Below are 25,765 nucleotides of genomic sequence, written 5' to 3'. Positions count from 1 at the left end.
CTTGATCATATTTTGGAAAAATTTGAAGTTCTAATGCACAAAAGGTAAACCTTCGGATCATTTTAAGCTGAAGAAAACAACCTCTCCTTTCCGGCGGTTTCTCAAAAAATTAAGTTTTTAAAGCTGATAAACTTGTAGAAAGAAATGTAAAAAAAAACCCCAAACTTTGTTTATTTATTCAAACCCATTTTCAGGTTGGGCTATTCCATTTTGGAGTCTTTTGCCCATTTATTTTATAAGTAAGTTATTAATTTTGTTGCGGTCACATTTTAAGTTTAAATAAATTTACCGTCAGCTCCGTTGGCAAATTAACGTTTTAAAATTGTGTTTAAATATATACATATGTACCTACATTATAACATTACATTAAATAAAGTCCAACGTTCAGCTTGCCTATGTATAAGCAGATCGCTTCGCACGACCCTATCTACGGCACTGGACACCTTACTCTACCTAACACCTCTTGCACACAGACACAGACATCCCCCAACTGCAATACCAGATTTCTATACCTCCCGGGATAGGACATTGCCGGAAGATGGGTAGATCCATTTTTTTACAGATAGTTCAAAAACAAAAGGGGTTAGTGGGGGTGCGTACTTTGAACGACTGAAATTAAGCCGCTCATTCCGACTTCCCAATCATTGTAGCGTGTTCCAGGCGGAACTTTTGACGATAAAAGAAGTCTTGTCCTGGCTTAAGGAAAACGTGATATCAACATCCGATATCCGTATATTCACCTTTGATGGGTGCCGGGCCATAGAGACATTCCAGGTAATTGTAAGGCAGATGAACTCGCCAGGAACGGTACAGTGCAGCCCATCCTACCACGTTTGGCTCATACTGGCATACCAATCGCAACTTGTAAACTGTTGCTAATGCAAGACGGTATGAAGAAGGCAAACACCAGGTGGAATAACATCACGACGACGTGTCAGGTCACAAAAAACATCTGGCCAACACTAGATTTAAAACGTTCAAGGTGCTTACTATCTTTAAGCAGATCGCATATAAGCCCGATAATAGGTGTCATAACCGGACACTGTCTAATAGGAAAGCAATCCAAACGACGAGGCGTATTCTCGAATGAATTTTGCAGAAGCTGCATGGACGAGGAAGAAACAATTCTTCATCTTCTCTGTACATGCCCTGCTCTGGCTCAAAAACGCAAGAATTACCTGGGAGAATTTTTCTTTAACGATCTAGATCATATCAGCATAATCAGCCTCTCGCGTTTCGTAACGGTCAAACTGGTCCGTTTTACATCTTAGACAGCCACTTTAACCTAGCCTTATCTACATTATAACAATAAAGTAAAATTAAATGTTTTTAAATACGTTATTAACTGTTGAATAACTTTTCCTGAACCCAGCTCGAAATATTAATTGAAAATGTGAATTCCCAAAAATATTCCAAGAAATTTATTTACCACGCAAAATAGCTATCTAGGTTAAAAGAAACATGGTAAAAGTACAAGCGTTTCCAAATTTCGTTAATGAGAAAATCTTGTTGCATTGTTTTTAAACCAACCACATTCAAATTATAAAAACAAAACATTTTATTGCTGTCTTTAGATAAATTTATTTTGTAATAATGTGGCAGGGCTTGACCCTTAATTCCAAATGAACACAAACTAAAAAATATCAAACATGGCTTTTGTTTGAGAAACAACGGCAATATTTTTCATTTGCTATTAGCGTTTCTTTCTACTATTCAAAGTAGGTATATAAATTCTTTTATTACACACTATTTTATGTTTTTTAATTAATTTTTATAATTAAATTTCATTTCGAGTTTGTTTTTTTAAATTTTAATTCTAAGTGTAAGTTTATTAAATTTAAGAAAAAGGAAAAAACAATTCTAGTAAAACTGGACGTTAATTATTTTCCTACCAAAAAATGAAAATTATAAACCTTAAACTTTATTTTATTTCCTTTGTAATAATAAATATCTTCATTTTGTTGTAAATATACATAAATATAGATAGATTATAATTTTATTATTCGTCTACGCAAAAAACAAAAAAAAATATATTAACAAGCATTTTAAGTAAACTTAAATTAAAGCTATACAAGTCAAAATTTCTGTATTTCTATTTCTGTTTAGCCTTTACAAGTTTTAGTCAAAAATTTTATTTAAAGATTTGTTTTTGTTTTTTTTTAAATTTCAATTGAAAAATAAAAAATGATATCTTTTTTTTAAATCACAGAAGAATTATTTTCCACAATCTCCAAGTCATAGCTACGAGTACTAAGTTTTAAGTAATCAATGATGAATCGTTATCTTTATAAGAATAATAATTATTTAAAAAAATACTAATTAATTCGGAGTTTATATTTTGTTGTTGTTGTTGTCTGTTAAATGTTTTTTTTTTTTTTTAATTCAATGGCAGCATTTTTATTTGTTCAGTGGAAACACTTGTGTCACCAATCCAATGCCTTTGCTGGTGCCTTCGCGAAAGAGTATTCTCATTCCGGGTCGAACGTATTCGGGATGTCCAACGAATTGGAACATTACCGAGGCGTTGTCGTTTGTCCCGATTTTCTCGCCTCCCATTATGCCACGGATAATGGCAGTTTGTCTGATACTGCCAATGTGCACTGTTGTCTGGAATCCCACATAAATTGCAGTTGCGTGGAAAAGTACGGATACTTTAGCCTAAAACAAAAGGAAATTGATTTGTATTTTTATTGTTATAGTATTTAATTTATTTAAGAAACTATGTTTTTTAGGCAGTTTCAAAACAAGACCTTCTTACTTTTGAAACATAGTTTTATTTTGCATATTAAAAGTTATTGGGCAGAAATAAAAAGATTGAAATATCAGATGTTAAATGCAGTAATAACACAAATGGACTTAAGATACTGATTCAGGTGCAGATCAACGGAGGAAAACAACTTAGGTATAGTGGTTGTCCGAAGAGAAGATAGGAACAAGCTGGAATTCACATATCGTATGCAGATAAAGGAGGTTTATTGCAATGTAAGACGTGAATAATGTCATAACAAGAAACAGATCCGAAGGCTAAATGCTGAAAAACAAACTGAGGATCATAATCGATTACTTCAATCACTTTATCTGTTGTTTATTGATTTCATGATAATTTTTAAAAAGAAGTTTATCTGGCTTGTTTTTCGGAGAAGGGGTATTTCATTTCATTAAAACCATTTAATCTTCGAACGCTTACTTTAATGCTATAATTACCTAGATAATTAGAAGAACTATTACCAGAAAATTGTAAAACTTATTGACTAGATGTCTACAAAACGTCTTTCTTGGGCCCAATCGTATAGCTAACATGGAACTATACTTACAAACGGATCATGAACCCATTAGCTCTTTTATAAGAAGATGTAAGGATATCGCTTTTAAACAGATAATAATATATGAACTAAAAGACGTAGAAGATTCAGAAAAACAAGAAGCAAATAAGAGAGTAGACTGAGAAAAAATTAGAGGGACCTTAAACACATCGCTGGTACGGCTCACGATGGCGCGTAGGAGCGTAGGAGTGGAGGTCCTGATGTCCCGCTAGATAAGAGCTACGGGCTCATTAAGACAAATTATAATACCCGCTTATCAAAAACACATTCGGATAAAAAAATATCTAACCTATTCGGACAGTCTTTAAAATCCAGATATTCGGATAATTTAATAAAAAAGGTGAGCTCCGGAATTAAAATTAAGATTCCTGACTCATCAGTACTATAAACTTCAGCATTCGTACAACAAGTACCGTGAGAAGTTTCGCAAGAGACTGCCATGTCCTTTTCCGATCGGAGCCTCTCTTAACCTCTTAAGGAGTCCTATGCTGCTAGGTTTCACAAGGCCACAACAGCGAAACCACGTCGCTTGCTGGCAAGCGCACGGCGCTGCACAGAAGGATCAGAGCTGCTAGCGAGCTCTACGAGCAGAAAGGAGAGAGGAACACCGGCTTCTTAGATAGAAAAAAGAGAGTATGAGAAGCACGCGATCGAGGAGATAGAGGGTTGTCACAACAGGAATGAGGTTCGTGAGGTTCCACGAACCGAAGCCTGTAAGGACTATCAGGGGAACATCGTAGTGGAACCGCAGTCTATGTTGAAAATATGGAAAAACCACTTCTTCAAATTATATAACGGCGATGACGAACTAAATTCCGCAGTAGGGGAGATAGAACCACTCAACTAAGGCGACGCAGATCAACAATTCCGCCTACCCGACCACTAAATTGCGCCAACTACAGAGGCATCAGTCTCCTTTACATTGCATATAAAATCCTTTCTGCCGTATTATTAGAACGTTTGAAGGCGTTCGTCAACAACCTGATTGGTCCTTATCAGTGTGGCTTCAGACCAGGAAAGTCCACTATCGACCAAATTTTCACACTACCGCTGAAATTAAACAAAGAATAACTCTTGCAAATTGCTGCTTTTTTGGACTTAGAAGGCATTTGAAAAGTAAAGTCCTCTCTCGAGCATCTAAAATCACCATCTATAAGACACACATCATCCCGGTTCTCATTTATGGCGCTGAGGCCTGAACCCTGTCAAAGAAAGATGAGAGCGTCTTGGATGCTTCGAGGGACAAATTCTTCGAGTGATTTTTGGTCTCGTATGCATCGATGGAGAATGGAGGAGAAGATATAACGAGGAAATGTACGGGCTGTACAGCGACACTGACCTAGTTAACAGAATTAAAGTCCAAAGGCTTAGATGGCTAGGTTGTGTAGAGCGAGTGGACATCAACGCTCCAGCCCGGAAGGTCTTCGAATCCAATCCCGAGGGACGGCGCAGTAGAGGAAGACCGCGACTCAGGTGGGTAAAGACCTCAACCAACTTGGCGTGCAAAACTGGACACAGCTAGCTAGGAACCGAGCTGGCTGGAGACACATGTTGGTTGAGGCCCAGGTCCGACCGGACTGTAGCGCAACCTTAACTAAGTATTCATTTTAATGGTTTAAATCATAGAGAAATCAAATCAAATGGGGTGGCGCAACAGTCCGTTGTTAACCAGGGCCTAGTGACTTACAACTCTCACCCATTCCTGTATGCGAGTAATGTTGTCAGGACTGGAGGGGACCTAAAATTTTATGCCCAATACGAACGGCTAGTTTGAGAAAGCACTTGTTCATGACAAGAATTACTTTTGAAGGATTTGTCAATTCCTCGCAAGAGGCAGTACCCGCGAAAATTATTTTTTTTTTTAAATTAAGGTGCCACAGGCAGGGATTGAACCCATACCCCTTGCATGACAGTCCAACGCACAAACCATCATGCCACGGGTACTGAATCATAGAAATAGGTGAACAAATTACAAAAAAAAAAACATTTGAAAATTTTTATTGTTCACAAAAACTTAATTAGAATTTATGTTGGGAGATTGCAAAAAATAAACATACATTTTTTACGTTTATATTTACTTTTCAAACAACTTATTAAAGAGAAAACAAAAATATAAACACTAAATCAGCAAAGTCCGACGAGCAGCCTGCTTATGTATGAGTTGAGCACTCCGCCCTTACCGATGACGGGTTTAGAGTAGTCTCATATTTCGTCTTCCCAATCAATGTAGCGTGGCTCAGGCAGACCTTCTAGCCATCAAAGGAGCCCTCTCTTGTATAAAAAAAAACCGTGATATCGACTATCGATATACGCATCTTCTCAGATAGTCAACTAAACTAATTTGTACAATGCTTGATGCTAAACTCTCTAACCATCTCATTTTGGTTGACAGTTTGCACATTAGCTCCCTTATAAGAGTCCTTACAGGACACTGTTTAAGGGGTAGGCATGCTTTTTTTCAGAAGCTGCATGGATGAATATGTCCATGTTCTGTCCTGTCACAAAGACGAAGACTCCACCTTGGAAACTTTTACTACAATAAACTTAGTGATCCAAGAAATACTGACATCTATTGTCTTAAACGCTTCATAGCAGCTGTAACTGGTTCGACGAGTTATGTAGCTCTTAAGATCCATGTGGTATGGTATCACAACGGATCATTTATTGGTTAAAGTGTGCTGGTTTTCCCGTCAACAGCCATCCTAAACATAAAAAACAACTGCGTTTAATCCTGGATAGATGGATTTTTGAAATCAATTTTTAAGTCCTAGAAATTTAACCGTATGTTGAATGAGCTATTCTGTTAGATACCAGCATTTTCTTGCATTACCTTTGGATTCCTTTTTTGCCATCCCAGCTGTTTTGGAACAGCTGTTATTTTACACGTGAAACACTAACAAAAATGTATTTGAAAAGCCAGTATGTCTCAACGCAACCAATCATTTGTTTTTACTTATAAGTATATATAATAAATAAATATACAATGGGCCAACCAATTGGCCAAGAAGTGTACAAATGCCACAGACCGGGCACACAACCAAATTCCCCCAAATTCCCACGAATTCGAATTGAAGAGAAAGAGTGTGAGTTTTAGATTCAAAATACGTTTTTATCAAGGCTGTATGGTAAATAAAGAAAGATCAACATTTCATAATATTTAAAACAAAAGAAAAATAACCATCAAAATTGTGAAAAGAAGTTACATTTGTTATTTTCATTTTATACGATATCGAAATGACTATTACAAACTAAAATGAGCCCACTTCGACTCTAAACCTCCTATTAACCCGTACTTGTTTACTCCGCCTCTAATGCTCGTGTATTTTCTTATAAATAAGCTTTTTAGAATAAAGGAAAGTTGTGAATTTGGAGCACTCCGAAGATAATACATGTTAATAAATTGGTTCATATTGCATTCAAATCGATTTAGATATACAGTGACCCCCACGACTAATCAAACACAGAAAAGAAACATTTTAACGGTACAATTTATCTATTTAAATGTATGGAGCGTGAAGAAATTTACCTCTGATTTATTAAATAGAAACACTGAAGTTTATTTTGTAATAATAAAAACTTATTTGGAATTAATAAACAAAACAATGTAGACTAAAAACTAAAACAACTCTAATAATATTCCGTCTCCCACACATAATCCGACACTTGCTACTGATGCACTGTAGAGTGCTCAGTAACAGTACTTTTCCGGTCAAATAATGATGGGCTTTAGGAAATGTTCTATTGTGATTCATATTCAGTTTGTTTTTTAAAAGTTTTCCGCTAAATTTTAAAATGACTCCGAAAGGTAAACAGACGTCTGTTGAAATACGCAAATTGGTTAAAACGCATAGACAGGACGGAAAATCAGCTATTCGAGAAATAGCCCAAATTGTCAAACGGAGCCATTCAACAGTTCAGGATATAATTTCATGTTTCCAAAATGAAGGTAGGGTCCTTAATGTTAGCACGAAAGGACAAAGGAAAAGTCGGATATGTACTTGTTCGGCAAGCAAAGAAAAACCTTTCTTATTCTCGGAATCTCTAAAGGTGTTTTTGAAGGAGACCAGGAATAAGGAAGTGAGCAACGAAACGATCCGAAGAGTATTTTGAAAACAAGATCTGAATGGCCGCGTAGCTCAAAAAAAGCCATTCATAAGTAAAACAAAAATAGAAAAGAAAGGCTTAAATTTGCTGGGGAACATTTAACTAAGGATACGTCATTCTGGAAGAAGGTAGCATTTCTTGAATTTGTATTGTTTGTGTACGGATACACATTATAACATCATAGAATAGGTTTTGTTCACGGATGAAAGCAAATTTAACTTGAAAGGATCAGACGGACGAATGTTTCTATTGAGAAAAGCAAATGAAGAATTCTCTCATAAACATACACAGGCAACTGTGAAACATGGCGGTTGGTCGGTCATGATATGGGGATGTATGTCGAGTTCTGGTGTTGGAAACTAACACGTTGTGGAAGGTAAAATGTATCAAATAGGCTACATCAACATTTTACAGCAACACTTGGTGCCAAGTGTCAGTAAGCTTGGAATAAGAGACAATTTTATCTTCTACCAGGAAAACTACCCCAAGCATATATCTTACACAGCAAGGTCGTGGTTGTTGTATAATTGTCCCAAAGTGCTTAAAACACCTGCACAGTCCCCTAAGATGAATTGGGACGTCGAGTCGCTCAAAACAATTTTCGAAATATTCAGGAGCTAAAGTACTATTCACATGAGCACGAACAACGAATGAACGAATATTCGTCGATTTTGACGTTTCTTTCACATGAGAGTTTTTAATTCGTCGCGAATGAAGCCACAGACGAACATCATTCACCACCGAAACCAAAACAAAAATGATTTTTTAGGTTAAGTACGAGCGATTATTTTATTCGTTGCGAGTGTGGATAATGTGGAACGCGAATAAATTTTGACAGTTCGTATCAACTATAATTTTTTTCGCGAAAAATAAATTTGTTTTCTTAAATTTATTAATATATTATAATGAAAAGTAAAAGTATGTATCATAAATCAAATAGAAACTATATTGCTATCGTTTTGTTAAGAATTTGTGTGGAAATATGTCTTCAAACGTATATAAACTCACATTTTGTAATTCATTCGTCGTTCGTTGGTCGCGCTCATGTGAATACTACTTAAAGACGGGTCTTCAAGAAGAATGGACAAAAATACCCCCCGAAGTTTGTTCAAAACTTTCTTCTCGGTAAATTAATCAAAAGGATACGCCACAAAATACTAAATGCATTGTGTTCGATTATTTGTGAGACATGAAATTATGGAGTTGTTTTAGCTTTTAGTTTCTTTGTTTTATATAGTATTTTAAAATGTTGTTTTTGTTTACTTAGGGGCGACTTTCCATTACCGCAGCACGAATTTCCTTCTGATTTTTTTTACTGTACTTTTTGCATTTGAGCACTAAAATCAAAGAAATCCCCAACGAAAATAAAACAAGTATGGCAACACTGAAGAAAAAACATGGAAGAAATGTCAAAATCAACCATTTTTGTGTTTTGTATGTAAAAAAGTGAACTTTGAAAATTAATTAAAAATAGAAATTAATGTTTCATCGCTCTAAAATTGCTGTAGTTATTATTTATTTGCACTTATCTATAAAATAAAAAAAAACCGAGTCGAAATTCGTGCTGCTGTAATGTTCGATTAGTCGTGGGCGTCACTGAACATCTGAAAATACAAATATATTCCTTCTCAATATTACAGCAATTATTTATTTGCATCAACTATCGGCAATTTTAAATTCAGAATAATTTTATTTGAATTTCTGTGACTCCGCAGAAACGCAAGTTCGATTTATAATAATAGCATCTTCCTTCGTTTAAAACTAAAAAAAAATTCATACATATTTAAAACCAATCAGAAAAATAAATATATTTTTATAACCCAATATTTTTCATCCAAAGTTACCATATATTTGATGAGATTCGGACCTCATGTCATGATGCGCACATGAAATAAACATGTCTCAAAAGAAATCAAACAGATCTAAATACTTTGACGTTCCTTACGTCAGAAATGTCAATCTCATTCTACGTTTTGCCACCACCACCAAAGCAACCACTGCACTGCCTTGACTCGACTCGACCATTGGACTTTGTATATCTTTTTTTTATCAAACAGTATGTCTTTCACCTGTTTAGTTAAAATAACAAAACAGTGCAGTTTTGTAAATCCCAGCAGATCAATTAACCTGCTGAGGGAATGCTCAAGGTCATTATCTTCAACTGCACAAGATGGCAACGAAATTATTGTAGAGAAATTGTCTGGTAAAAAAGAAGGAATCACTGTTCTCGGACTCAATCGTCCAGCGGCTAAGAATGCTTTTAGTAGATCGTTGGTAAATAGATTTACATCTATTCTGTCCGACTTGGCTCATGATAAACACACCAGAGTTGTGGTCTTGCGTAGTCTGACGCCTGGCATTTTCTGTGCAGGTGCTGATTTAAAAGAACGTCTCCAAATGACCCCAGATGAGGTCTCTAAATTCGTGTCAACTCTGCGCTCTTTGCTTATTTCAATTGAACAGTTGCCGATGCCTGTAATTGCGGCAATTGATGGAGTTGCTCTGGGTGGAGGTTTGGAAATGGCCTTGGCATGTGATATGCGAACAGCAGCTGAGGATGTGAAATTGGGCCTCGTAGAGACAAGGTTGGCAATTCTCCCAGGCGCCGGTGGAACTCAACGTCTGCCGAGACTCTTGAACCCTGCTCTGGCCAAGGAGTTGATATTCACTTCGAGAATATTCGACGGATCAGCTGCCAAGGAGATGGGAATTGTAAATCATGTTGTTTATCAAAACGACACCCAAGACGCTGCTTATGCCAAAGCTATTGAATTGGCTAAGGAAATCATTCCAAATGGACCTGTAGGTGTTCGTATGGCTAAAAAAGCTATCGATAAAGGTATGCAGGTTGACATAGCAACTGGATATGCAATTGAGGAGGCATGTTACGCACAGGTTATACCAACCAAAGATAGGGTCGAGGGGCTAAAGGCTTTCGCTGAGAAACGAAAGCCAGTTTATAAAGGAGAATAGATGCAGATTGGAATTTATGTACAACTTATATTTTTTTTTAAATGTTCTTGACAAAGTGCAATTATTGTTGTTTACTGATTTTTTAAATAAATGGTGTTCATTTTTACTTTTTTAAATGTTGTTTTTGTAATGGAGATATTTGTATAAAGCCATGAATCGCAGACACATGGGTTTTTATGCCAGCGGCTTTAAATAATAATATGACAATAATTGAAGAATTTTCCATTATTCGTTAAGCTATTCCGTAGTGGTAAGAGGTGTAATCTTTTTTTTAAAGATGATTTCTGTAGTTAAAGGACTGTTCACTGACAAAGCGTCGGTTTCCATCAATAATCATAAGAAATCATCTGAAACCTTGTTTTTTATGACTAAAAACAGTGTAATCGATTAGGAAAAGGAGAATAATTAGGAAGAAGATATCGATACGTATTGATTTTGAATGTCTGCACATTGCAATGATTGGGAAATATTTAACCGTACAAAGCATTCCACATTCGTGGAGTGCGGCTTGAAAAAAAAGAAATGATGATCAAGATAAACAAATGTTTTAGTAAAACAACAGTCGCTCATTATTTCTAGACCTTTCTTTTGAGTTATATCCAAGAGACTCAAGTTGGTTATTTGGGAACCAAGGCTTTACAGATTACAGCTTAATCAAAAGGGCTTCAAAAAACTTCTTACATCGTCGAAGGAAAGCTAAAAACTTAGCAGCAGTTTTCGCGATCTCAAATTTGTGATTATTTAATGAAAGATGGTATCCTCTATGAAAGTGCTACATACTTGTTTTAAATTCACTTAATCGTTCATTTCTGTCTAGTGAAGCTTAATCAAATATATTCGAGTATGAAGCGGTTTAATCAGCTTCCTCTGAACACCAGGCCCAATTTGAAACCGTATAAGAGTCTAAAATCATTGATATCGTCTTGTCACTGAAATCCAATGCTGCGGGAGAAGATCGAGTGCCTCTTTAATTCATTAAAATGTTATTGCCCCATATTACTCTTCATATCACACATGTTATAAATTCGTGTATAATGAGTTGAACTTTTTCCCTTATGGAAATGTGCAAAAGTGATACCCGTCACCAAAAAAGCGAATCCAAATTTTGCGAATGATTATCGGCCATTAAGCATTCTTCCATGCCTATTAATGGTACTTAAAAGAGTCTTGGCAAAGCAGATAGACTTCAGTCGGTTTTCTAAGCTGGTCATATGGAACTGTTTGTCAGAGAGGAATTCGATAGGGGCAGAGTTACTTTGCTTGGCCTTTTAAACCTTTTAAATCCTTACTTACTTAATTAAGGTGGCGTGACCCAGCCATCTTAGTCGTTGGACGTTTACCGTCCTGCAAAGTCTACGTCGCTGTACAGCCCGTACAGCTTATCGTTCCATCTTCTCCTCCACTCCCCTTCGTTGCATACGGGACCGTAGATCAAACGAAGAACTTTTCTCTCGAACCGACCCAAGGTCCATGCTTCTGCACCGTATAGCAGGACGGGGATGATAAGGGTCTTATATAGCAACACTTTGGTCAATCGAGACAGGACTTTACCAATCAATTGCTTTCTTAGTCCAAAGAAACAGCGGTTAGCAAAAGTGTTTTGCGTTTGATCTAAGCGCTGGTATTGTTTTTTGCGTTTACAGCGGATCCTAGGTAGACGAAGTAGTTGACTACCTCAAAGTTACGTCTGTCGATGGTGACGTTTTGACCAAGACGTCGGTGTTGTAAATCCTTTCTTGACATCAGCATGTGCTTTGTTTTGCCCTCACTAACCGATAAGCCCATTTTTTCCGGCTCTACCTCAATACTCACTAAAGCCCCATTGACATCACGCTGAGTTCTTCCGATTATGTCATCAGCATATGCTAGTAATTGGACAGACTTTTGAAAGATAGAGCCTCTAGTGTTGACATGAGAGCTCTGCACTATTCTTTCAAGTACGATGTTAAAAAATTAGACTTCAGCTTAGATATGGCAATCTTTCGTCTAAGTCGGGAGGACGGGATTGTTGGCTTTCGTCATCTATGTTGAATGGATCATCCTGCCTGATAGCGGAATTCAGTTCATCGTCGCCGTTATGCTGTCTGCAGAAGTGGTCCTTCCATTTTCTCCGCATTGACTGTTCATCAAACTTTCGAACTTCATTCCTGCTTTTAAACCTCTCAATATCTTCGACATCACGCTTCTCATGCCCTCTCTTTTTCCTTCTGAGAAGTCGGCGTTCCTCCTGCCTCTTCTGCTCATAGAGCTCATGAGCAGCTCTCGTCCTTTTATGCAGCGCCGCTTTGCGTGTCTGTTGTTTGGCTGCATTTGCCTGCCGACATTCTTCATCAAACCAGGGGTCCTTGTTGGTGGATGTTTGAAACCGAGCACATCAGAGGCGACTTTTCTGATTGCATCTTGGCAATGTGGCCACTGGTTTTCGAAACATTGTGTTGGCGGCAGAGAACTTAAAGGATTAGGCGATCTCTGGCGATTGTAGCCGTTCGAAGTTGTACCTTCTTCCAGCACCTCCCTGTTTTGCCTTGGATCTGGAGTCGATGTTAGCTCCTCTGAAAGTTCGTACATCCATAATGCTGGCAGCGTGTCTGGCGTCGATCGCAATATGGTCAATTTGGTTGACGGTAGATTAATCTTTAGAAGTCCAAGTTCCTTTGTGGATGTTGAGGTGTGGAAAACGCGTACTGGCTACCATGACGTTTCGCCCCGCAGCAAAATCTATGAGCCTGAATCCGTTGTCGGAAGTGTTGTCATGCAGGCTTTTCTTCCCGATTATTCCACCAAAGATGTCTTCCCTTCCTAGCTTGGCATTCAAATCGCCCAGGACTATTTTAATATCGTAGCTAGGACACTGCTCATATGTTTTGTCTAAGAGCTCGAAGAACATATCTTTGGTGTTGTCGTCTTTCTCTTCTGTGGGGGTGTGCGCGCATATCAGGCTAATTTTGCCTAATTTAGCCTTGATGCGGATGCTCATGAGGCAATCGTTGATGCACCTATGCTATAGCTCAAGATTTGTTGCCTAAGTCTGACTCCAATGGAAAAGCCACATCCAATTAAGCGCTGTTGGTTTTCTCGGTAGCAGTCACTATAGTAAATATCGCAGTTTTTCATCTTCTTTTTGCCCGGCCCATCCAATCGTATTTCCTGGATGGCGGTGCTATCTGCTTTATAGAAGTCTAGGGCCTCCACTAATTCTTTGGCTGCACGTGGTCTGTTAAGGGACCTAACATTCCACGTGCTTATCCGAAGTTCGTTGTCCTTAATTCGTTTGCGTTGGTTGTCAACAGTAAATCCGTCCGCATTCGAGGCTTGTGGTGCTTCGCAACTATGAACTTTTCAAATGCCTTTGATAAAGTCAACAACATCATACTTTGTTGGAAATGCCTTAATTTTTTTGGTTTTGGAGACAGGGCTATAAAAGTTTTTTTAGAGATATATTTTAAAGAGTAGTGGTTAGTAACAATTGCTCTTGTACAAATTGTACCTCAAGGATCAATCCAGTAGTACTTATTACGTAATTCCTATTTCTAACAGGTTTTTTGAACTATCTTCTTTGTCTGATATACTGCTAATGGGCACGAAGATAAAGCTAGTGGAACCGTAACAAGTCTTGGTTTGTTAATTAATCTGAACTCGTGTTATAACCACATCCTATATTGTCTAAAAATGTTTAATGTTGTTCTCTACAACAACATAGAAGTATTAGTAACTGTATATTTCTCTGCAAACCATTAAATTCTACACGGTTTATGATTCTCATCAGCAAGATCAAAATCCAATGCGGTTAGAAAATTTTACCGTTGGGTTGGTAGTACACGTCCAAAAACGAAGAACGAAGCATACCAGCTTGATGCCGAACTCTATTAAATTAATAAGAAATATTAAGTGCAATCATTTGTCTTTGTCCACAACAATGTGAGGATGTTCTTCAACTGTTTGTTGATATAAATCAAGAGATTGTCAGTGTATCTATTGTTACAAATTATTCTGCGAGCCTTTGAGCACTTTTCGTTCCTCAACATATTTCTCAAGCTAAACATTTATCAGCGTTTTCCTGATTTTATAATAAAGGGTCAAGTTAAATCGGATGTTAATTAGAGGGAAAAAAGGTTTCAACTTTTTAGTCGCTTCTAGAGAGTATTTAAAAGCACGTTGTAGTTTCTTCAACGTTAACGACCAAAGCAAATTTTTAAATTCTAGAAACTGTGGACTGCGAACAAATGTTCTTCAAATTAAATGGTTTACGCTGAGGTTCTGATGAGAGGCACTTTTTGGCAGCGTAGAATTAATCGAATTAACAGCTAAATGTGCAACAAGCTAATTGGCTTTATCAGTCGTTCTTAACAGAGAAGAGTCATTGAAAAGTAGCGTAAGAACTGTCGATAGTCATACGCAATTTATTTTACTTAACTTAAGTATTTTAGGATTGATATTTAACTGTATTCTTGGAAAGAACATCGTTTAGAGCTTAAGAAATCCCTAGCTGCACAAACTAACATAATAGGATATTTGGCAACAAATAAAAGCAATGTACATATTAACACCCTTTCATACATAACCAAAACTTAAGTTCTAAGTAAAATTGATTATGGGCTAATTATATATGGTCACTGTCCAAAGTTTGTTTTAAAAATCATAAAAACCATCTATCACACAGTACCTAGAAGAAGCATAAACGTCTTCCAACAACTCCAACAAAAAATATCCTAACTGAAGCAGGCCTCACCAGCATCGAAGAACGAAGAGACACACTAACTTTAAGAATGCTCCCAAAACTATTATTCTTCAAGAACTCCATTATCGACAACGACATCAAAAAAACAACGAATCAAAACTAACTAAACGTATTCCATCTGCCATCAGTACAATTCTTAAAGAATCAAAGCTTAACAATCTACCGGCCAAAAGAGAACGACTCAACGCCCCACGCTACCCGCTAAGGTTCATCAATCCTGAATCGCTAATATTGGATCCTACAAAATATAAACAAAATTAAAAACAGCAACCAGCACATATCGCCAAATTTATTTATGTATCGCCTCTGACTAAGATCTGACGGATGGAGATTTATCTTTACCGATGGCTCTAAAACTCCGGACACCACATCTTATGCGGTGACTGATAAAAACGGATCAACCATAAGCATTGGTATTCTCCACAGATTTTGCCTTGGTCTTTACAGAAAAAGCATTTGCCATACTTCAAGCTACTAAAGCTGCAGTTAATCTTTCTGAAAAGTGCATTATATGCTCCGAAAGGATCTCAGTAATCAATGCAATTCACAACTTAAACAACAACACCGAAATCATATCAGTAATTAGATATTAACTCATAGAATTGAAAAACATTAAACTAATGTGGACTCCAATCTATGTTGGAATACTCGGAAACGAATATGCCGACAAAAAACCGGGCGGTTCTTATAGGATCTATCATGCTCGTATTAATGTCTTATGTTGTATCTATTCGCTAATTCAAAATTGGTCTATGTCATAAACATGGATAGTATATTTTTTGAGTTAACGGTAACTTACTTGCATTTAGTTCTCTTATTATAAGGACAGAAAAAATCCAACAAGAATAAAAGATATTTACCTGAAAGAAGAACGTTCCGCATGGTTCATCGCCGAGATTATTATCGACCAACAGTACCATTCCACTCCTCAAGGCTGGCAAGTTTTGGTTGGGTGTGAACGAAAGCGAAGCACTTTGTCCTGCTCGTACAACTCTGCAGGGCGCCTTGTTCCGATGTATTGTTTGTACCGTCACTGAATGGAATTTTCCATCTGGTAGTGGTCCTATTTTCATTTGCATATTCTCTGTCAGCACACCCTTTACCAGTAGTCCTCCCACCACCGGTCCAACCTCAGATACCCGGAAAATTTCATCAATATGAAACTCACAAGGGTCCTGCTCTAATCGCTCCTTTTCCGAATTGCTAATTCCCGGCGAGAGTACATATAAAAACTTTGTTACCAAATTGAGACCAGCTCCTGTAACATTGGACACACAAAATATCGGCACTATATTTTCTGATTCTTGATTTGAACCCGCCGTTAAGACATCATCACTGCTGGTGACCAAAAAAGGGACTTTTCGACACCCAATCGACGTTAGGATGTTCTTTAATTCGTGGACAGTCTCGTCGGGCGATGTTATGTCGGTTTTGGTGACAACAATGAAGAAAGGCATATCCAGAGCTCGTACAATCGATAGATGCTCTTTGCTGGTTCCATTAAATCCTCCTCCAGCCGAAACGACCAACATTGCGTGATGCGGCGAGTATCCCGACAGTGCTTGCACAGTTGTCTTCATGTACCGTCGATGGCCGGCCAAATCCATGAAAGTCACCAGCTTGGTTGATCGGTCACTGATTTCCTCTGCCGTCATCATCTCGTTGTATTTGTAGTTGATGACATTGCCTTGCGAATCGAAACCTAGTGTTTCATGGGATATGCAGGATGTTCGACCTGACTGAATTTCATGCATGTGTCGGAACATATTTAGACGTGCTCTTCCTCGGCCATTATCGAATTCCCCCTGTGTCAGAACACCCAAGAGTGTCGATTTGCCAGCATCGGCATCTCCCAGGACGGCTACTCGAACTTCAATGTTATGTTGGTCATCGGGGATTTTCCGAACTAGAACTTCGGCAACAGATCGCCGGCCTGCGACAAATTTCCGCCTAAGAACAGTTGTGCTTGCACCAAGTTTATGGGCCATTTGCTTGAGAGTCGCCAATGATGCATTCATGTCTTTTTCATTCAGACCATGCAGATGACCCGAGTCAGAAACTCCAATTTCGTAGATAGCTTCTCCGTGGCCCTCCCGTAGGCGCCATTTCATTTGTGTTACCAAATGCTCAAAACGCTGTTTTGATGGACTTATCAGCTTTAATTTGTATTCGATATTTCCCAATTGAGGTTCAGGCGGGAGAATTCCCTGATCAAAATCGATTATGATTTTGCCATTGTGATTGTCGGTGTCACTCTCACTGCTGCTGGAATTTGTTTGATTGAGACCGTTGCCGTTTCGTATGTCCTCTTCGTCGAAGCCATCATCGGGCGAGTTGGGATCGAATAGGCTTAGAAATGATTCCATTGTCTAAAAAAAAAACATTGATTTTATTATATTTAAAATAAGTATTCAAGTGCAAATTTATTAGGAAAGTTAAACAAGAATTTAACGTTTAACATAAAGCGAGAATTTATGTAGATACAACCGGTTGATTTGTTTCCCTGTTTTGGATTTATAGCAGTTATTTTGAAGACAAGACCGCTGTTTTGCGGACATAAGGTATTTATCTGCATCGGTTAACTGAGAGAAATAAAATGTGTGTCCTTTTTTGTTCAACAGTGTTTTATTATAATTTAATTTAAAATCTGTTGAAATATTAAATAGGATTATCCCACCTGTTGTTCGGTAATGAGAATAGATAAGATGGATGTTATCACAGTTTTTTTGCAATGCGATTTTTTGGGAAGAAATTTACAAATCGTAAACGGAAAGCAAAACTTTTCTAACTAAATAGGGTTTGTTAAGGACTAAGGACACACATTTTTCTATGGTCTTAGGGGCCAGTTAAAGACTCAGTAAATTAACGCCATTAAACGTTGTTACCTTTCGATCAAACATCGAACTTTGCGTCTCAGACAATTTTTTTACTGTTGCTTTTATAAGCAAAATTTTGAATGATGTGATCGGAACAGTTCAGCTTGCCTATGTATAAGCAGATCGCGTCGAACGACCCTATCAACGGCACTGGACACCTTTCTCTACCTAACTCTTCTTGCACACAGACTACACCATCCCCCAACTGCAATTCGACATAAATTTACAGATTTCTATACCTCCCGGGATAGGACATTGCCGGAAGAAGGGTAGATCCTTTTTTATACAGATAGTTCAAAAACAAAAGGCGTTAGTGGAGGTGTGTACTCTGAACGACTGAAATTAAGCCGCTCATTCTGCCTTCCCAATCATTGTAGCGTGTTCCAGGCGGAATTTTTGACGATAAAAGAAGTCTTGTCCTGGCTTAAAGAAAACGTGATATCAACACCCGATATCCATATTTTCTCTGATAGTCAGGCTGCTATTAAATCTCTGGACTCTGTCTCCACAAATTTTATAACAGTCCATAACTGTCGATCATCTCTAATGGAGATGGCACAACAGTTTAATATTGATCTTTGCTGGGTGCCTGGCCATAGTGACATTCCAGGTAACTGTAAGGCAGATGAACTCGCCAGGAACGGTACAGTGTAGCCCACTTACCACTTTTGGCAAATGCTGGCATACCAATCGCTACTTGTAAACTGTTGCTAATGCAAGACGCTATGAAGAAGGCAAACACAAGATGGAACAACATCACGTCGTGCCAGGTCACAAAACACATCTTGCCAACACTAGATTTAAACCGATCAATGTTCTTTCTATCTCTAAGCAGATCGCATATAAGCTCAGTAATAGGTGTTATAACCGGACACTGTCTAATAGGAATGCACGCCACGCGACTAGGCGTATTCCCAAATGACTTTTGCAGAAGCTGTATGGAAAAGGAAGAGGAGGAGACAGTTCTTCACCTTCTCTGTACATGCCCTGCTCTGACTCAAAAAAGCAAGAATTACCTATGAGAATTTTTCTTCAACGATCTAAATCATATCAGCATAATCAGCCTCTCACATTTCGTAAGGGACTCAAACTGGTTCCATAGAGCTTAGGAGTGTGTGTCCGTTCATGTAACATTTTCAAAAACTAAAAACAAACATTTTGCTGATGGATTTTACTGATAGCTATAACCGGCCCCTTAATTAAAGTAGTCTGAGTGCAATTCAAAACTGGATGTTGCTTTGAAATAATTTCGGCTTGTTTAATCCAGCAAATGAAACCTACTAACATATCAAGAAGCCGTGGGTAGCCTTTTGGTGGATCAAGACCTGACATCGCATATGTTGTTATTAATGGATGTGGCATCATTGAGTGTAGTGAAGTGTATCTATAGATACTTTAAATCTAAAATTATTCTTTATTTCTAACGATTTGATGCTGATTCAACTTCTGATAAACGTCCCCACTGCACATATTTCCTATTCAACTTTTGTTGAGGTTCAATATCGTGAGGAAGCAGAAGGCAACCAACCGTTGTATTGTGAAGCACTGAGTCCGAGTCTAAGGCACTGTCGGTAAGTGGCCAAGAAGAATAAACCAGCTTTCATTTGAATAAGAAAACATGACCAGCTAACATTTTAACTTAAGTAGACTTGACTTGATAGTGTAATATTTTTCTTCACTAACTTTTAAGGAAATTTTCCAATAAAGTTACATTTACTTAGAGGAAATTTGTGTGGCAACTGGCAAATCAGATTATAGAAACTTATATCTTACTTTAAAGACCCGTTAATAAGCAAATTGAGAATTTAAAAGGCCGTGATAATTTTGAAGATTGGAAGTTAGTATATCACAATTTTTTAGAGTATGAAGATATATATGAAGATGAAAACAAAGATAATTTTATTTTTTTGAACCAAAAAAAATGGGTTCATGTCAAGATCGCAACAAAATCGAAAGAGGTGGGGGATCGTTTACAAGCAGCTTTTGCTGGTTGAAGACCTGATTCTGTAGATGCGTATGTCAACAGAGTCATTATTACACCACATAAATTAAATTCAGTTGGAATGATTGTATTAGAGGAATGGATAGGATTATTGTTGTTGGCCGGACTGCGTGATGAGCACAAGCCAATGGTCATGTGTTTGGAAAACTCAGACTTCAAAATTACTGGAGAGAAAATAAAACTCCTACAAAAATAAAGGTAAGACTGAAAACGTTTACAAAAAACAATTTCTTTTTACATCTTTTATAGCAAATTTAAATCATAAGAGTAGGCTTGAATGTTGTATTGAATCGGGAGCTTCCGAACATATGACGAATATAATCAAAAATTTAGAAGTAATCGTGGCAGATACTTATAGCTTGGACGTAGAAGCAAAAGAAAATGTTAAATTAGAAAATTGGGTCTAAGAATATATTATGTAAATGCAAAATTTCGAACCAAAGAACTTTTGTTTACAACTGGAAACAAAATTAACGATAAGCTCTTCATACTAGTTATGAAGGAAATGCAATAAACATGCTTACGGAAAAGAAAACTTTTTATGAGTTATGGCATCGAAGACTGGGAGATATTAATCATAAAACCATGAACAAGATGAGGAAAGTACCTGTAAATGGCTTAGATTTCATAGATATGAAAAATATGTCTTATATATTAAAGGAAGTACTCAAGAAAGTCTTCCACTAAATCAGAATCGAAAACAAGGGAAGTGCAAGAGCTTGTTCATTCTGATAACTGTGCATTAATGGAATAAAATTCACTTGGTGGAGCCTATTAACTTCTGACATTTTTGGATGATTTTGTTGTGTATATTTATTTTTAACATCTAAGCCTGATATGATGAAAAATTTTATTTCATTCAGAGTTTGGTTCAAAACCAAACCAACAAGAATATGGAAATAGTTAGAAACGATAATGGAGGCGAATAAAAGTTGCTGCAGCAACCTGCCCATTTTAAACTGTCCAAAATTTTACAAGTCGTTCTATGTTGTTCAAAGCTTTCATTGAATGAAAGGTTTGTTCCATACAGCCTCGATGGTTTTTCGGATGCTGGTGCGATTACTTATTGGAAAACCACGCTGGTCTTACTGATACCGACTTTGTTATGGAAGATATAGATATAGGCAACCTTAATTTTAAACAAATAATGAAAACAAAAACGTTTTGGAAGAAGTGGCGAAAATTGACTACCAAGATATTGTGATTTAAAACATTTAGACTTTTTATGTAGCTATGTAAAAGACATATTTAGATCTATGTTAATGCTCCATAATTGATTTAAGATCTCAAAGATGGAATTCATACAGTGTATCAAAATAAAACTCGTACAAAAGCATCCAAAGTAGACCTTTAGAGGAGTTGGTAATTTATTAAACACAAGTCACTAAATGGTCCAATACATCATCAAGCGGTATGAAGAAGGAGCATTTATAGTAAAAGAAAAAGTAGCGGTAGACATGTTTTAACTGATGCGGATGAGCAGGGAAAACCCCAAAATTATTGCTCCCAAATTGCCTAAAGAGGCTGAAAAGTATCTAGGAAAGAAAGCATGCCCATAACCAATTCAAATCGTTTTAGGAAAAAATAACTACACCGTTCATCAGCAAAATAAACAAGTTAAAAAGAACTGCATGTGCAGAAGACAACTTTTCTAAATATATTGATCATTGGAAGAGGACATATTTACAGTTGAGAGTATGGTAAATCTTTTTGACTGAGATGGGAAAGTTAATGCCTGGCGTTTGCCCAATGAGAGCAACATTTAAGCATGTTGATGGATTGTTTATGATAAAGAATTGCATGGCAGCATTAGAAGTGGAAAACCCGCATTTCTTTTGAAGACATAATGGACCAACATCCTTAAATCGTATTTACATGTTAGTGCTAGTTTAAGAGATGGTTTACATTTTTACCAAGATAGCGATTCCAAACGCAAAACTAACAAAGTGCGTTTGTAGCTGCTGTATAACTGTCCATCAGTAGTTGAGACACCTCCGCAATGGAAACACATTAAGTTTATGTTTGGATTTATTTGGAGGACCGGATAAAACTGCATCATATTTCAGTCAAAATGATCTCAGAAAGGTGCTGCTGGAAGACTACCAACCTCTTACTGTGAGAAATTGGTCAGATAGGTTTAAATTAAAACTTTGTTAACAAAAAATATAATTTTGTCCTTAAAGTACATTGAATATTTTCGGCTTTGTTTTAGGTGCATAAGGCAGATACATAATTACACGTAATATACCAACATTACCACTACCACTGTTGCTTATTCTGATTGTATAAATTCATACTGAAGGACTTATTTTCGGTTATCATTAAACTAAAATCTTTTAACTAATATTTTTGTTTGAAAATGTTCTTGGTTGTAATAAATCACAATAGTAAAAGTTAAAAGTCCAAATCAAGTTGTAAATGCAACAAGCCTTTCAATTGCACCAAGTCAAACCTAAAACTCATCTTTCTGCCTCCTACCAATAAAGATACACAGCACAGCAACACATAAAGTTAAAATGTTGTCAGGTTTACTAGATATTGCGTAATGTATTTCAAACAAAATTGAAATGAACTGTGTTACTCATACAACTTAGTTGATATGAAACGTGATGTGAAAGAAGCTCCCGCTTGAAAGAGGACAACATCAAACGTATGCATAAAAGGAAACAACAATTTTGAATTAACTGACGACACCCCCACTTATTTATTCCAAAATCCCTTAACAATATAATAAATTAATAACCAACCCCGTTATTACAATTTTTCAAAACACAAATTATATGCAAAGGTAATAATTGGGTCAAAACATATAATTTCGATAAAAAGAAATACATAATGACTTTACTTTCTAAATGCTTCCAAATAAATAGTAATAGTCCATATTTTCAATGAAAACTACAACTGGCGCCTTTATTAATTCACAGAAACGACCTTGAAAGTCCAAACAAAAAAATAAACAACCTTCTAGTTAGGTATATAATATATGTATATATTATGCTTTGAGATATTTGAAATGAAAACATACATTTAGATAGATACACTTATAACTTCCGGCATATGTAAAATGCACAATATCATAAAAGGACATAAACAATGACTGTACAAGTTTACAGACAACGTCATCGTAGAAGATTCCCACCAAATCGATTTTAATCAGAATCTAAAAACCAGAAGCCAGTTTGTTTATCAACACTACACTAACTATATAGTTACCTATTTATGAACAAATGTCGTACGTGTGGACAGGGACACCGACGAAACAAACAGAAACAACTGTGGTTTCTTTCTATTTTAAGAATCCGAAATTTTTACGAAACAAAGAACAAACAAGAAAAACGAATTTAATTCAATTATTTATGTTATTTCATTTGTTTATACGTTAAACTATTTATTTGATGATGTGATGACACACTCCGCGAAATGGTCGATGGTCATTTATGTACGTTTTTCTTTTTAGAGAGGCAGAGACAGAGGCAAAGATTGTGCAATTCTTGTTTGCAATTGCAAAGAGAAGGTGACATATTGTGATGTGATTGCTTTTGGTGTTTCGCCATAGCAGCCATAGACGAAGCCACAGCTTGAAATTTGTTTGTAAATAAAAACAAAAACACACACGTCCTCTTCTGATTCTGCTTCTGCTTTTAACGACCTCTGCTGCTTGTGGCTTTTGGTCGTTCTTTTTTTTATTTTAATCTTTTCTCTTTGGTTTCGAAGACGCCCAACAACAAAATCAAAACAAAAACATGGAACCACATATTTTGAGTACACAATTGTACACAATTTGAGGGAACAATAAAAATGAAGAAATTTATAATTAGATTTCAACAACGCGACCAGAAGACAATAAGAAATAAATTTTTACCTACCAACTTTTTCGTCTTCAATTTTTTAATTTGAATTTATACTCTTATTGGATGTCCTTTAACACTTTGTTCTTTTTTCTAATTCTCACTTAGAATACAAAAATTGTCCACGAATAATAAATTTTCAACTTTAGGTAATTTTTCCCTCTTTTTATTTGTTTTTGTTTGCAAACATTTTTCTTACACTTGTGTCTTTCAATACTTTGCACCACACAAAATTGAAATTGTATGTCTTAACTTATTTAGTGGCGAATATCAATTAGTTAAGAAGAATTGGGGTTTTCAAGTTGAGTTGAAATTGAAATTGCATGCGATTGCAAAATTGGATAAAATAAATTATTAATTCACAATAATTCTCACACACAACAAAACAAAAGAAGGCGATTTAAGTTTTAACATCATCGATATATCGATTCGATGTTTTCTTTTTTGTGTGAAACTTCAGGTCTTGTGTACACATCCGTATAACAGTAAGTCGAAGATGGCTGAATATGTCAAAACATAGAATTATTGCATAGGCGCAGGCTGAGATAAATTTAGTACTTCTAGCAGACAGTAGAGTTACTAGGGGGTAGCTTGCACTGTATGACTTTATTTTGGTGACAATCATTTTTGACACCTTTTGAGTTTAACCGAAATGCTGTTGAGTTAAAAAAAGAAAGAGATGATATTTTACTTCAAATTAATGTACAAATGAAAGTAGATGTTAAGGTCTTTGAGTGTATCCAATCCTGTATAAGGTTATTTTGGGGTCCATTTTGGGGTTTCAAAAATAAACGTAAATAAAACACATATAAACTATTTTGTTTCATGATATTTTTTTTTTAATTATAAAGATTGAACGTTAACATTATGTGTGAAACACTTCGTAATTTTAATGACCACCACTTGAATTGTTGCAAGCATCGATTCTTTTAACGTAATTTTCGTCCACTTTTTGACACATGTTGGGCCATAACTTGACGAATGTTGGTTTTTAAGTGCTCAAGAGTTAAAGGCTTATCTGCCTAAACTCGACCTTTCGCGTCAGTTTTGTGGCAGTTGACACCGTCTTGTTGAAACCACACATTCTACAAGTCGTATTCTTCAATAGAAGGGAAGGAAAGTCGGTTATCGTATGACCATAACTCTTTGATTTGACGGTTACAGTCGTTCCATTATAGTATTTGAAGAAGTAAGGTTCAATTATTCCTCCGGACCAAAGAGTACACTAAACAGTATGCCTAGACGGCATACCAGCCGAGTTTTATAAAAACAGCAATATTGATTTCAAAAACTACCTCGTGTCCTTTTATAACAAGTTGTACAATGATGGATGTGTACCTATCAGTTTCAACGAATCTGTAATTTTTGAAATTTTTAAAAAAGGTGATGCTAACGCTGTGGAAAATTATAGAGGTATTTTATTTTCAATAAGAAAAACTTTTACTGCAATCCTATATGAAAGGCTCACAAAATGGATTGAGGATAACAGTCTTTTGAGCATCTTTCAAGCTGGTTTCCGCCCAGGTTTTTCAACCATGGATTATATCTTTGCCATTTCAAGCATTGCTAAACAATTTGTAGATAGGAAAAAGAAACTATAGACTTGCTTTGTTGATTTTAAAGCTGCATTTGATAAAGTTAATAGACAAGCTCTAATTTACAAACCAATACAAATTGGTTTGTCACGAAAGTTTCTCCAAGTGTATACAAGTTTTATTTCGTTCTGTCATGACCGATAGTTCTGTCATAGGAAATGTTCAATGGAGACCCCAAGTCATAAATAAATGCTTCAATGTTAGCTGCCAGTACTTCAATTAATCTGTATCTGAATAATGCAGAAAAGTAGAGAGAGGAAGATATATATGTCAAAACTTGAACTTTTTTTACTTCCTATAAAATAC

The 25,765-nt window shown here is 36.4% G+C and overlaps 2 protein-coding genes across 3 annotated transcripts; one reads left to right on the top strand and one right to left on the bottom strand.

Annotated features, from left to right (window-relative positions):
* Positions 1–1,556: 1,556 nt before the first annotated feature.
* LOC129940957 (GTP-binding protein 2) lies at positions 1,557–24,287 on the bottom strand. Of its 2 annotated transcripts, none has more exons than XM_056049493.1 (3): positions 23,883–24,287; positions 15,999–17,507; positions 1,557–2,658 (listed from the first exon to the last, which is right to left on the bottom strand). In XM_056049493.1, exons 2-3 carry the CDS (start codon positions 17,502–17,504, stop codon positions 2,398–2,400), a joined length of 1,767 nt encoding a protein of 588 aa, XP_055905468.1. In that variant the 5' UTR covers positions 17,505–17,507; positions 23,883–24,287; the 3' UTR covers positions 1,557–2,397. The 2 variants fall into 2 exon arrangements, with proteins under 2 accessions (XP_055905468.1, XP_055905474.1); XM_056049499.1 differs by lacking the exon at positions 23,883–24,287 and adding an exon at positions 23,230–23,639.
* LOC129941039 (methylglutaconyl-CoA hydratase, mitochondrial) lies at positions 9,383–10,516 on the top strand. The gene has a single exon (XM_056049583.1). It carries the CDS (start codon positions 9,486–9,488, stop codon positions 10,398–10,400), a length of 915 nt encoding a protein of 304 aa, XP_055905558.1. The 5' UTR covers positions 9,383–9,485; the 3' UTR covers positions 10,401–10,516.
* Positions 24,288–25,765: the final 1,478 nt, after the last annotated feature.

This window comes from Eupeodes corollae, chromosome 1, assembly GCF_945859685.1.
Source record: "Eupeodes corollae chromosome 1, idEupCoro1.1, whole genome shotgun sequence".
Classification (NCBI taxonomy): domain Eukaryota; kingdom Metazoa; phylum Arthropoda; class Insecta; order Diptera; family Syrphidae; genus Eupeodes; species Eupeodes corollae.
Note: the sequence above shows the minus strand (reverse complement) of the source record. Positions and strands in the feature narration are given on the sequence as shown.